The 14,033-nt window shown below is 41.2% G+C and overlaps 1 protein-coding gene across 2 annotated transcripts in view; it reads left to right on the top strand.

The window, feature by feature from the left end:
• Positions 1-13,035, top strand: part of necab2 (N-terminal EF-hand calcium binding protein 2) — a 141,679-nt gene extending 128,644 nt beyond the window's left edge. For both annotated transcript variants that reach the window (XM_037108593.1, XM_037108592.1), the window contains 3 exons: positions 5,168-5,245; positions 6,144-6,235; positions 7,631-13,035. In XM_037108593.1, the coding sequence (XP_036964488.1) occupies positions 5,168-5,245; positions 6,144-6,235; positions 7,631-7,659 (199 nt within the window). In that variant the 3' untranslated portion in view covers positions 7,660-13,035. The remainder of the gene's footprint in view (positions 1-5,167; positions 5,246-6,143; positions 6,236-7,630) is intronic.
• The last annotated feature ends 998 nt before the right edge of the window (positions 13,036-14,033 follow it).

The following is a 14,033-nucleotide window of genomic DNA, read 5'->3' as shown; positions in this document are numbered from 1 at the left end:
GCTACCGAGTTAGCTAGCTGCTGAACAAAACACCCAGTGGTTGTGTGCTTTGTGCTACCGAGTTAGCTAGCTGCTGAACAAAACACCCAGTGGCTGTGTGCTTTAAGTGTAGCACATATTTGTAGTTGCCAACCAAGTCCATGTAACTTCAAACATTATCACAATGGACATAGCTGAGTATGCTATGCCCAAGCTAGTATGTTAGAATTAGGAATTAGAATTAGTTTGCTAACAGCTGTGCTAAAACATATGCCGAGCCTTGTGGAAGACTTCAGTCATGTGCCATGACAGCAGAGTGCAAAGGACAGAGCATGTGCAGGTTGTACAATCTTTTCATACAGGCTGAATTAAATGATTGGATGGGCTTATAACAGGCCTGTTATTTGTCAGAGCTTTGTTAGATCTGATTGACTGATTGATTGTTGGGTTGTTAAAGGATTTTCTACAAATATAGCAAAAAAACACTAGCTTTAAACATGCTTATGTTAGCTTTAGCTCAAAGCACGGCAGTGTCAAAGTACAACATGGTGTTCTTCTTGATCTGCTTCCTTCCAGGTTTGCTCAGTATGTGGAGAATGTGGCCATACCCTTGAATTTCGGTTGCTATATTTATCATCAACTTTGTCATCCATCCATTTCCAACCATTTTTCTCTGATTCAAAAAAACTTTCAAGGATTTTTTAGGTTTTGTGAGAACTTAATCAGCCCGTTTCATAGATGATAAAAGCTTTTCTTCATCAAGACATGCACACACACACACACACGCACACACACACACACACACACACACACACACACACACACACACGCCTAGGACAAAATGTATGAAATGATTCAGCTCAATAAATTGCAGGTGGAAGTGGCCTTCTGCTGAAGCCCAGCAGTCATCCTAATGAGGCTCTTTCTTTTGTGTTTGTTTTTAACATTTTTCTGCTTTTTCACTGGCTTGTTGGTACCTTTGCTACTCCCTTACTTTATCGGTAAATACGGTGGCAGCACAATGCTGACATGTAGCTGGAGTAAATAATGCATGAGGTGAGAGAAGCTTTGTTGATGGAAGAAGCCTGCTCATTACCTCTGAACAAGATTTCCGTATGTGCTGTCTTCTTCTTTCTTTCTATTTTTTCCTTTTTCCATGTCCTCTTTTAATCTTGCACAAACAATCTGTAATACTCTATAAAGTTTATGTACTATCTGCCTACCCCACTCATTATCTTTTGGGGTGTATGTTTGATTACCTGCACAAACACTTTACTATACCATCTAGCAGAGCTCACACATTTAATGTAAGCGGGTAGCAGCAGCCTGTCCCCCCAGTGCCCTCCTCAGGTTCAGGGGAGAACTGCCTCTTAGACTGTGGATACACTGCTCAGGCTAAGTGATCAGACTAAGCCTTTAGATCACATAGAAATACAAGAAATGACAGGTATTGGTATTATACATGTCAGTGGTCGAGGCACTGGATAAGAGATAGCTCTTCAAGATGTCATCAAGAAAGTTTTACATTTGGTGATTGATTTTATATTAATAAGAACTACACTCACAGTGATTCCTTATAATGAAATGTCACTTTGGTAATGGTTCATACCAGTGTCCATACAATAACTGTTAATAAGTAATAAGGCCCTCATAAGACGCTTATTAACATTAATGATAGCGGAATACAAATGTTTTATAGTTGAGGTATAAGACCTATATACATTACTAGGCAGTTTAAAGACTGCCTAAGAACAGAGCCTTAAGAGACTGGTGAGCATGACAGATACATTAAGTCTAACTAACTTACCTTTATAGGTAATTATTATTAGGTCCTTGTTAAACTCTTACTTTTAATTTTACTCATACATTGATTAACATTAATGAATGCTGTATTATGCACTTATTAACAGTTAATTTTGCGTTTTGCAGCTGCTGGATCTAAAGATAGAGCAATGCCATATTAAGGATATGGTTCCATTTTCACCCTTATTTAAAACGGCATGTCCACATATACTTTTATTTAATGTCACTCTATAAGACATTGGAGCAGTTGTCCCAGCCCATTCATCTTGCCACGCCATGCCTCCTGCCTCTCTTAGTAAGTTCAACAACTGCTACGACATACAGCTTGCTAGCTCCTTTTAGGTAGAGCGACAAACAGAGCCAAGGCAATCCTTAGCAAACTCATTAAATGCTGTTGCTATAAATAAACGCACTACTAACTCATTCATCCTTTCATTCTAGATTATTTGGGTTTGGTTTTTGATAGTCCATCCAGTCTGTCCCCCTGCTGCCATCTGGCAAACGATACAGAATTATCTGCTGCCGTACCACCAGACTACAGCAATTCCCCAGGCTGTGAGACTCCTATCCTCCACACTCCATATTTTCTTCTCATGTAGCATGAAGGGACTATAACTTGCATGTTGGGGTAAAATCTTGTGTTATAAATTACAATAAAAGGAAGTTTTGAGCTTTTAGTTGCAGGAGCTGAGAGTCAGAGTTATCTCAGCAGCTTGTAATTCTAAAGACAATCCTACCAGTTATTATTACTGTCTGTTGGGTATAATCTTATTAGGCAAATAAAAATATGCCTTGACTGTAAATAGTACAGGTGACAGGATCCACCTGCTGTAGTGTATAGATTATGTGAAATATTTCGATGTTCCTGTGAAGTTAAACGTGTGCCAGATTAAGAAATACATCACTGTGAACGAGGTCAAACACAATCCACATGAAAGGAGATTTTTCTTTTGGGATTTTAGAAAGGTCTTTGCCGGCACCATGAAAATTGCTTTGAAAATTGAAACGAAAATTGTGTTTGTGATAAGAGGTACCCTGAGCAGGCGTTAATGCAAGTGTAATTTCATGCCGAAACAAGTACCAGAATTGCTCTGCACTGCTTCATCTGCATAAACACAACCTCAGCTGCTCGGCTTCTCTCACTTGGCTGCGTTCAGAGACAGAGAATGACAAAAAAACGGGCAGGTGCAGCTGATGGACTTGAGTCCGATGCAAATGGCATCACACTGCGTTGGTGCTGCTGTCCGCTATTTACTGGAACTTAATCCGGGGTCTGGTGTCATGTCAAACACCAGCTGGGGACTTTTAATCAAGCTTAGTAGTAGTTCACATCACATTCTTGCATCATGTTTCAAATTATTTAAAAACATACGACCGTATGTGGACTGCTATGTGTACAATAGCTAGTCAGTTAACTAATCGTTTTACATTTGCCAGCTAGTCAACTAATGTTTTTCTAGCATTAGCTAACCTGAGATGTGAATTTGTACAGTGTGATGTCTCTGTGAAGATTGTGGTATCAATATAATGTGACATCATAATGATACCTGTGAAGCAACTTAGGTGTCTTTGGTGATGGTGTTGATGTTCAGCCTGGTGTCTGATCGATTTTGGAGACGCAATAAACAAAATGAACCCAACACGTTGCAAATACAAGTTTAACATGCAGCAGGAAGGTTGACCTGAGGTTCATCCGGGAACCAAACTAGCTCAACTGTCAATCGGAGCACAGAGCAAAAATGGGCGGAGCTTGGGAACAGTCAACTACAACCAAAAGCTATAAGAAGAACACTACCAACCTTACCTCATTAGGATTTATTGCAAAGTTAGCATTTAGGCGTAACATATTTTCCCCTAACAGAATGAAAACAGAGCTGAAAGGAGAGTGAATATTGGATCAACATCTGTTAGGTGAACACAAACAGTACTCTATAGGAATAGGAAGTAGTAAAGTTTTGTTCACATCTTGCTGCTTTGCTCCCAAGTGGCCATAGAAAATCAGTTAATGCCAGTTTAATGATGTGGGGACATCCCAACATGTTATCACTGCCAACACTTCAAATTTTGCAGCTTGATCAGTGACCTTAAGTTTCAAAATGGGAGGCTTTACCTAGCCCTGTAGTGTCAGCTGTGCATGTCAGTGGCTCCACGGTCCAGTTAGGTCTTACATTATATGCAATGTTCAGTTCGACTTTCAAAATGAAGCGTGCTGACTAATGCTTTGCACTGTACATATATGTGACTTTTGGACTATTATAAAAGTTGTCAAAACTTTCACTGTTTTGTTAGATTTGGCAAATTAAAAACTACTTGGTTTGATCATACTTGGGGGTAAAAATAAGTAAGTGACATAAATATGTATGTGACGTCACATAACGTAACTCACATAATGTTAAATCCATCCATCCACCCCATGCACCCCTGACCCCAGTCTTTATACCACTGCACTGGAAGGATGCTTCATAAAGCGATGCTGCAGTGTTACCCACAGTGTCAAACTTGGAAGTGTTGGGCCACTTACATGGCTGCAGTATCTGACACATTGGCAGTGAGAACGTGCTGGAACATCCACGTCCATGCGAGCACTAACCAACTCTTAAGCGCCATTTTTCTGCAGCCTGCAACCGAAATACTCCTGCTGACGAGCGGCGTTCCCCTTTGGGCTGTTTAACCTTTGTCAAACAGACATCTCCAGCCAGATAACAGACTTTCTCATGACGGTGCTTCCAGTTCAATACTGCAGTCCTTGAAAAGCAGCACTTGCTGTGAAAACTGAGTGAGTGAGTGATTTCCAGCACCTTGTTGAACCCAGACTAAAACACATTCATGCTGCTCCGGAGGCAATGTGGAGCCCTTGCTCATTACTGCTGAGTGTACCCCCTATAAAGTGCCTCACAGAATAGGCCAATAACCTCCCGCTCCCGCTGTTCACACTGACCTGGTCATGCGTTGTTCCACTGTATTATTGCTCATTTCATTTTTATGGAGGGGATGCAATTTCCCAGCCCTCATCTCATTGTTAAGTGACGTGACATCAATATTGTATACCCTATCATCTTTTCCCTGAAAGCCCAACTATTGTTGTGTGTATGTGTCATTTTCATTTCAATCATATGTCTTTAATGTGCTCCTGTCATGTCTATCATCTGCTCCATCCTCAAACTTTCTCTTTCACTCCCTTTCCCTCTACATCTAATCCATCTCTCCCCTCCTCTACCATCACTTACGCCATCAATCCATTGTATACATGCATCCCTCCTCTCTCCTCCATTTTCCATTTACCATTCTGTCATAATTCTCACTTCCTCTACCCTGCACTTTCGACGCCACCCACCCTCCTCTATTATCCACTCATTCCTATTCTCCTCTGTCTCCCCGCTTCCAGTGTGACTGCAGTGCGCCTGCCTGATGGTTTATCCTTTGTCGTCTATGAGTTCTGGGATGGAGAGGAGGAGTGGAAGAGGTGAGTTTTCAATCACATATGGCTTTATGTGCTTAAAATAATCATATTCAATCTAAAGCCCAAGCTTCTGGCAAATGTCTGTCACTCATGCTTGTATTAAAAGGCTTTGTGATTTTCTGTGACTTGTGTGAACACGCCTCTAAAACAGCCTTAATGCAGTTAAAGTCACAATCCCGCTGTGACAAGGAACGGGCAGAATTTACAGATGTAAATGCCAAGAAAGGCCCGTTGCTGCAGAATGTCTCATTTCCAATGCTGATCTACTCTAAAGGTATTAAAAGTCATAACTGGGTGTGGACATTCATTTCTTTTCTGTAAATACCCTCGAGTCAGCACTCTGACTGCTCCGGAAAGTTTTTTTGGAGCTGAGCTTGCCAGTCCTTCCTGCCATTGTTTTCATCGATTGGTGATTGGCCAAATAAAGAGAGCGCTCACTTCTCTTCCATTACTGCCACGAGCCTGCTGGATAAATTCCTCCATCTACATTTAATTAGCATACTCCAGCCATTGCCGCTCGCTCCGGAGCTGCAGGAGCACTTGAGTTGCGTCAGGTCATCATGATTTAGTGATGGTGCTGGTGCTGGTGCTGGGCGCGAGGAGAGGCTGCTGATGCTGCTGCCTTCTGATCTGAGTTTCTGCTCCACTGCTCACAGCATCTCCCAACCATTAATATTTCAAGTCTTACAGTAAAGGCTGAGGGCTGCGCTAAGCGGTTGGAGGCTATGTGTGCTCACGTGCGTCTGTGCGTGGGGGTGCAGATGCATGTGCTTGTGTGAATACAGTATGTCGTATGTGTGTAGCTGTGTGTGTGTGTGTGTGTGTGTGTGTGTGTGTGTGTGTGTGTGTGTGTGTGTGTGTGTGTGCGTGCATACTCTCACACTCTCCCTTGTGATTCCAGGCACCTCCAGTCGGCCCCTAACAAAGCCTTTCAGCATGTGAAGGTGGATACACTGTGCCAGCCAGAGGCTATGTCCTCTGTAGCCGTGCCAGGTGAGTGGTGAAATACTACAGAGTACAGCTAGAGAATGAAACGAGGGCTACTTACTTAAGTACTCTAGTTCAATTTGCTTCATGGAACTTTTAAGTGATGCCTCTATATGCTCTACATATGCACACTTTATTATTTATTATTATCATACAAAATGGGGACTGAAAGGGGCGTACCGCCACCTCCCATGCCAAAGTGGTGAATTATAGAAACAAACCTGACGGGAGAATGTGCCACCCTGTACGCAAACTCTGACCCGTGCGTACACATTTTTCTGGAGGTGAGGTGGTGAATTAAAGCAGATTGTGGAAGTTCAACATGAGAGACATTATTCTGTGCACAATAACACATCACAAATTATTTCACTTCACATCAAACACAATTCATGGATCCACGTCATCATGAGCATTCCGTCCAGCGGTGTCATTTGTACTTGTGATTTGATCATTTCATTCCATTTCCATATAAAGAAAGATAAGTAAGATAAACCACACAGTATAACATGTACTCTCAGATAGTATGAAAATGCACATGATCTTGATGCACATACAGACCTAATATTCCTTTATTCTGGTTAGCTTGTGTTTTATATCCTATGCTATTCTATTACGATTTAACATCTAAGTGATACCTATATTATTCTTATCAGTTGGGCCACCTTTGATTAATTAATTAGGTGGACTACATTTATAATTTGCCAAATCACTTTTTGTATTCTTGGATTTATTGTTTGTAAGACATCAGAAGATAATGTTCCCAGAGCCCGAGATGATGCGTTAACAGCACAAACCCAAAAGATAACAAGAACATAATAAAGATTTATAACAGATAAAAGCACACTGGAGGAGATGGAAACTGGAGCTGATTTTTTTTTGTGGGAAATGACTTACATTATGAAACAATTATCAACATTTTATTGGTAAAAATGATCAAGATTTAAGATCTGAGTCTAGAACAATATAACAAAAATAGAAACTAATGAAATGATGTAACAGTATGCATATACGGCTGTGTAAGTACTTGAAGCTGAGATGCTCCGAACGGTTAAAGCAGGGTGGCGTCATTTGAAACGTCTGACACTTGGCAGGCGTCCATACTCCGAGGCGTACACTGTCACTGACTTGAGGTGATGCCAGATGGCAGAACGCCATTTGTACTTTTTCTCATCTAATCCTCTTTTTTTCCTCCTCTCCCTCTCTGTCTTCTTTCTTTCTCTGCCATGCCAAATTTCTCCTCATCTCTATTCAATCTGTTTTCCCTCTCGATCCCTTGCATGTCTTCCTGTCTGTGCTCCTCTCTGGGACACTTTTTCTTCTCCCTGAATCTCTCTTTCGCTCCCTCTTCTATCTAACTTGTCGTCTCTCTCTCTCTCTCTCTCTCTCTCTCTCTCTCTGCAGCCGCCTGGTGCAGCGTGAACAGGGACTGAGCATGAAGATATTCAACTACACGCCAAGACTCCCCCGGACACTCCCCACTTCCTCTGTAACTCCCCTCGGACCCTAAATCCCTCTCCCCCTGCGTTTCACCCGCTCTCACCCTCCCCCCTCTAAACCCCCTCCTCTTTCAACCCTCACTCCTCCTTAACTCTTTTTGTAAGTACATGTTTACACAGTGCAAATGAATGGTGTCAACTGCAGTGAAAATTGAACAAACAGTGCATTTTACGATGTGAGATTATTTCAACGCATTTGCATCTCACCACGGTAGTTTGCTGACTCAAGAATATCAACAATAATGTCATGTTTCGAGTAGCTTTGAGCCACTGAGTTTTGTCATGTAGCAAGGACCCTGACGTTGAGGTTTTCATGTAGCAGTTACTGTTTTTGAGTAGTGTATCTGGGAATGAGGCTGTTTTTCCACTCCTGTTGGGGTTAAATCAACCGCAGGCAGCTCATCTGTTTAGCTGTTATTTCAGTGACGCTTCAAGCGCTTCCGACGTTATTCTCACATCAGCCATTCTGAACACGCATCATCATTTTGAGAAAAGAGGTCTGTAGACGGACAAAGTCACCAGATTAGCTTGCAATCTCAGGAAAACTGAATGTTTGGATTTAGCTTGGAGGCTAGCGAGCTCCCTAGCTAGCTGCGACTTACATTTCTAGAGTCCCTCATAACGGAGTTGGTGTCGTGTGAAATGTGTGAAACCATGATGGCCTTGCAAGCAGCAACAGGATTTTCAGAAATGAACAAGTAGGTTACCAAATGTGTCCAAGTGTTTAAGATGTTCTGCATTGATATGGACAAAAGCTAGCTAGCTAGAGCTAGCAAAAAGCAGTGAAGTTGCACCTTTACTAACTGATTAGATAATGATAATGATAATAACAATGATCATAACAACATTTAGTATAAAACTACATACAATATTCATACATTTCATGCCGTGTACAACCTTGGTTTTTCATTTTAACACGTTTCAGTTTTCCCAGAGCGACTTTTTCCAGAGAGCTGGCTGTAGGCTAAGAGGTCAAATGTCCTATTACCCTCAGTGTAAGACATCCCATACAGCTTTTTTTGGAGGGAAAAAACTCTCTTTCTAAAATGTAACATATCTTACATCTTTAAGACAAATAAAAATAATTTCAGCCATCTCATGGACAGTTAGCTTTGATCTGATGGTTGGTTGACTTGTTCCAGTAAAAACTGCATTTTACGAAATGATCATGGCTACAGCCCCTATAATTAAGATAAGAGAGCATGTACACAGTATCTCACTGTAGGTTTACAGTCCTCTGCACACTCGTGCTGTCAGAGAACCAGGGTTACAGTCATAACTTTAGGTTTTAAATGCTTACTTACATTTATGCCAGTCTGTAAATGAATGCAGCTACCGTGCCAGTGTTATTTTCATGTATGTCTGCACATCGTATTTACCTCAAAATACAACCCTGTATTTTTTCAGTATCTCCATATCCATTAGTTTTGTTGTATGAACTTTATTTCGTTGAGTTTGCTCACCCTGAGTACATGTTCAGTGGCTGCTGTGGGAGTAATGTCTAGGGTGGTATATACACTCATTTGTAAACTCACGTTTAAACAAAGATCTGGTTTGTAATAAGCGACAGAACCCTCAAGCCAAATCTCTGTGAAGCCAGACATCAGGATTACAGACTGGCCAATAGGAGTGGGCCACTGCAGTATTCAGCATCCCGCCTTATGAATAGGTGTTCCTCTTCACAAATGTTTGGGTATGTAGACAGTTGATTTGAATTTCTCATGTAGCTTTTATTTCATGAAACACTGACACGAGAGGGTCAAGTGAGAGGTGAGATGAACAGATCGTCTTTGCTGTCAAGAAATCATTTCTGACTCCGACAAAAGTCTGCTGCTACCTTGAGACAGAAGCATAGCGATAAGGGCACTGTTCTCCACGCAGCTAGCATTTGTTTTATTTCCACCTTCTGTTTGTGCATTACTTATCTGAATTGGCTCTGGGTAGCTTATATTAGCAGTGTGAGTCTAGTAGAGAGTGTACATATATGAAAATGTTGTTCTATTCTGATTATATTTGTATTTATTGACATCTTTTAGTGCTATGGTGCAATTTTTTCCTCAGTGGAAGTGGCAGTAGCTGTGTAGGCTCTGCGGCTTCGTGTAACAGTTTGTTTGAATCAGAATACCTACCATCAGACACTTCAGACAGATTAACCCATCTGAATGACACTGAAGCCTTAAACATCACCACGTGGTAGAGGAGGTCCTAACGGTTTTCAAAAGATTACACTGTCTTTTTTTGATGTGATGTAAACTCCCAGTAAGCAGGGAAATGCCCACTAGCGGTCTGTCAGTGTGGACCTCTTGGCATCCGATTACACAACACCAGTTTCGCGTTGCATTGACATATTGAGACAAAGATAGTTTCGCCATTGCATTAGATTTCTGCGCACCAGACTTTCTCATCAACAGAGCACTGCGGAAATAACTTGGATATAGGACTTCACCACATCACTTAGCGCACTGTAGCTGATAGCATCAATATCTTTCACAATCAATGATCACATATATCGCCACCATTGACCCCTAGCTACAGGAGACAAGGGCCTCCATATTTAGAATTCACCTGGAGGACCACGCAGAAAGATGTGGACCACCAGAATCAAATGCTCGACGGCTCTGATCAGTTGCCCCTCAAAAAATAGACCAACGTCTTTTCATGTGCCCAACGGTAAAACTGTTCAAGGAAGGAATGGCTCGCTTACAGCAGAGGATTGGTGTCAGCTCCTCTGCAGTTTTCCAGTTGGCCTCCCTTTATTTCCGCAATCCAAATAACCTCCAAGAAACCTCTCCAGCAAATATACATTAATGTGATCATGTACCCTGGCTACAAAGGCTGAACCGGCAATTGGGAACTGAAATGATAACGAGGTCAACAAACAGAAGACAAGGTTAAGTCCTGTCTTACTCCTGTTTGGCCTTTCCCGTGAACTTGGTGGATTTGTTGGAAATTGATCGGACCCGCCTCAGCACCCGCTCCGATCTCTCTTGATCCTTGGAGCAAATCTCACCATGTTCGAAAATAAAATCTTCATCCATTCACCCTGGGTGGAGCTTAGGTCAAAATACCCAAGATTCAATCCCCCCAGACGCCTCACCCAACCTCACCACCACTAACACCACCCTGAGCCCACCATCGAAAAACAATCAGACTGTCACTCAGAAAGCACAATGTAAAAATGAGTGAATATTGTGACTTGAAGATAGAGTATATTAGAGGTTGTTGAGTATAATGAGAGTATTTAGAGATATATTGTGTTACTGTTTATCTGGTAAAAGGTTTATTGATGAATCACTACTTCTTTATAGCTCTATACTTTCAAAGGTGCCATCTTGCCATCCACCTCACTGTTGACTCTATTTTCTCAGTTTTCATCTGTGAATGGCAGCCAGTCTGTCATCTGCCAGTACTTTGGTAGCAGTGGGTGGGGGATCCAGCTACACTGATACTAAAGATCGATCCAGCACTTCTTTTAGAGCTCTGGGCTGCACTGAGCGGGGCAGGGCTGTGTGGAATGTGGAAGTGTTGAATATTATTCGATATATTGTAACAGAAATACGTATTACAGTAGGCTTATAGAACAGGCATGCGAAAGCATTGCTGCTTTATCTGTGAAATGTCTCTATTAATCTCTCCGAGTGTCAGTGTTAAAGGAGTCCTGTGGAGCTTTTGACCACTAGTAGCACTGTGGAGCAAATCTAAGCTTCTGATAGTCACGATTGCTAGTTTTTGAGAAATACAGACCGTCCTTTAAATCTCATAGATGGTGTCTGCAGTAGCTAATGGTAAGATAAAACTTCTACAGTGATATAAACCTCTGCGGACACAGCGATGACGTTAAAGTTGTCACCTTATTTAAATGCAGGTTTTAACCCATCCAGACCCACCATAAAGGAGACCTATTTAGCCTTTTCCTTGTTTTTCCTGTCCTTCAGTGTCTCATATATGCTCTTGTGCATGCAAAAGATCTTGACAGTGAAAAAAAGTCACCATGTCACACTTCTGCATCATTTATGCCACGTGGCAAATTTGGCATGGGGGGGATACACTGAGGGAGATAACACAGCTGCAGCATTGGACATTATGAGAAAACAGATTTTGAGCACTAAAGCATGTAAACATATTCGATTAGTAACGCAAAATAAGAAAATGAACCCAAAAAAAAAGAGCATAATATGTCTCCTTTTAAACTGCAGCTAATGACATGAAAAGCAGTGACTGCAACACAACTTTGGTGTGTTTACCTGAAAGCTCCACAAGATTCCTTTAAAACATTCACTTCTTAAAAAAAAAAAAAAAAAAACGACTTGCACTCCTGTGCCACTTCAAAATGTGTCAGACCTTGTATGCGTTGAAGGAGGAGCTGCTGTATTCCGAATAGAAACATAAAGCCATATTGCATGGATTGATGTTTACATGTCAGTGACTTACTTTACTGATAGCCATAGTTTTTCAGTACTCGAGTGCCCAGCTGAATGCAGCCCACACTCTCTGATCGAGGGTTTCTTTCCTGTACATTGTGCCCACCTCGGTTGGGTTGTGTATATGAGGTAGATAGTGAATCAACTGTCAGAAATGCCAATACTGTTTCCTATTGATACATTCCTGAATGTCCCTCAGACTGTGCAACCCGTTTCTTTTCTATCCTCCTACTCCTCAGTGCAACCTGTGCTTCGTCATACAATGGGAGAGTTATGACACCGGAAAGTGAGCGAGACAGGATTTGAGACCTTAATTGAATGTTTCCTGGCAACACGTTAAGATGGCAGCCTCAGCGTCCGTGGCTGCAGGGGAGCTGGTGGACGGGCAGCGTGTCACCGGGTTTACCTCACCGAATGCTGTTCCTCTATACCAGGGCCATCAGGAACCAGCCAGCACTGACCAGTGTCATAACTCTTCCTTTATATGGCTGTGTTATTTTCTATCCTTCAACTGAGTGCATGTCAACTGAATGTCCAGTAACTTCTTTGCTGTAGTATTAGGCCATGCTACTCTTCAATGGGTTTTGTGCATTTCTTACCTTCTTCTTTCTTTTCTAGTATTCCTATGAAGGAGACAGAGACTAAAAATCTATTATATAAAATATATATGACTAGAAAAATGGCATATAAGAATGAAGATTCACTTTTATGGCAATGTTTAATGAAATATTAATTCTTAATGTATGTTTCAGTAAAAACTGCTTTCTCTTCTTAAGTGTAGAGACTTATTGCAGGGATGCAAGTATTATATTTGGTCTTTAAAGAATATCTTGTTGAAATTCTAGACGATGTAGAGTGATGCAATTCAATAAAACTATGAAACTGAAAACTGCTTTGTGGCTTTTAATCCTGCTGATGATTCACATCGGAGCGAATGTCACGCTGAGAGGTTCCAGCAGATCCAGGATTTATTTATGAATTTTTGTCTTGATGGAAAATTAGATTCATCCTGCGGGACAAACCTCAATTCAGGTGTTTACTTTATGGATGGATGAGTATTTAAATGGGATGAGCCGAAAACAATCCACTTCATCTGATCTCAACCCAACAAGGGTGCGGTGGTTTCATTAAAGGGGCACCCTTCTGATTTCATTTGTGGGCGAGGGAGACGCACTTTTCATAAGTGGTTTTGTTCATGTCCCGCTCATTCCAGTGCGCTTCATTGGACAAAAAATTATAGCCAATGACAGGAGACAAATACATTTTTGATTCAGTTTCAGTCTTGCCATGAATTGCACATAATGTTTGTCAAGTTAAAAACACTTTTACAAGTCAGGAAAGTCCTACGTTTGTCATAAAGACAGGAAAACTCTGCTCTGAACTACATCATCTCTCACAATATATGTCACCAACACAGCCATCACTATCACAGAGGAGGCCATATTGCCATCTGGAGTTATGAATAAATCAATTAAAGCATTACACAAGCTACAGGGAGTAAAAGACAATATATTGGCTGGTTAATGTGTGGTTATCTGAGAAAAATATTACAATGATTGCTATGGATGATCTATACAAAAATGTGATGTAGTATTTCTTATTATGTCGTCATCGGTGTATAAGCAGGTGAAACAAAAAGTAAACTTAGAATGAGGGGGGTCCTCCCTGTCAGCATGTTTCCACAGTTATTGTACTTCCTGTTGTATAAAAGTGTCAGTCAAATTGTGCTTTGAAAAAACAAGCATCTAATGATGCACAAATAATTTCCGGTTAGTGTGAAATAGTTGAGTATGCACATTGTTTTGCTACTAGTATACCATAGTACGCCCAAATATACGGTATAGTGAATCAAATGTTGTATGCAAAATATACCAGCATGTCCTACTG

Source organism: Acanthopagrus latus, chromosome 8 (genome assembly GCF_904848185.1).
Source record: "Acanthopagrus latus isolate v.2019 chromosome 8, fAcaLat1.1, whole genome shotgun sequence".
Classification (NCBI taxonomy): domain Eukaryota; kingdom Metazoa; phylum Chordata; class Actinopteri; order Spariformes; family Sparidae; genus Acanthopagrus; species Acanthopagrus latus.
This window is presented reverse-complemented; position numbering and strand designations above follow the sequence as displayed.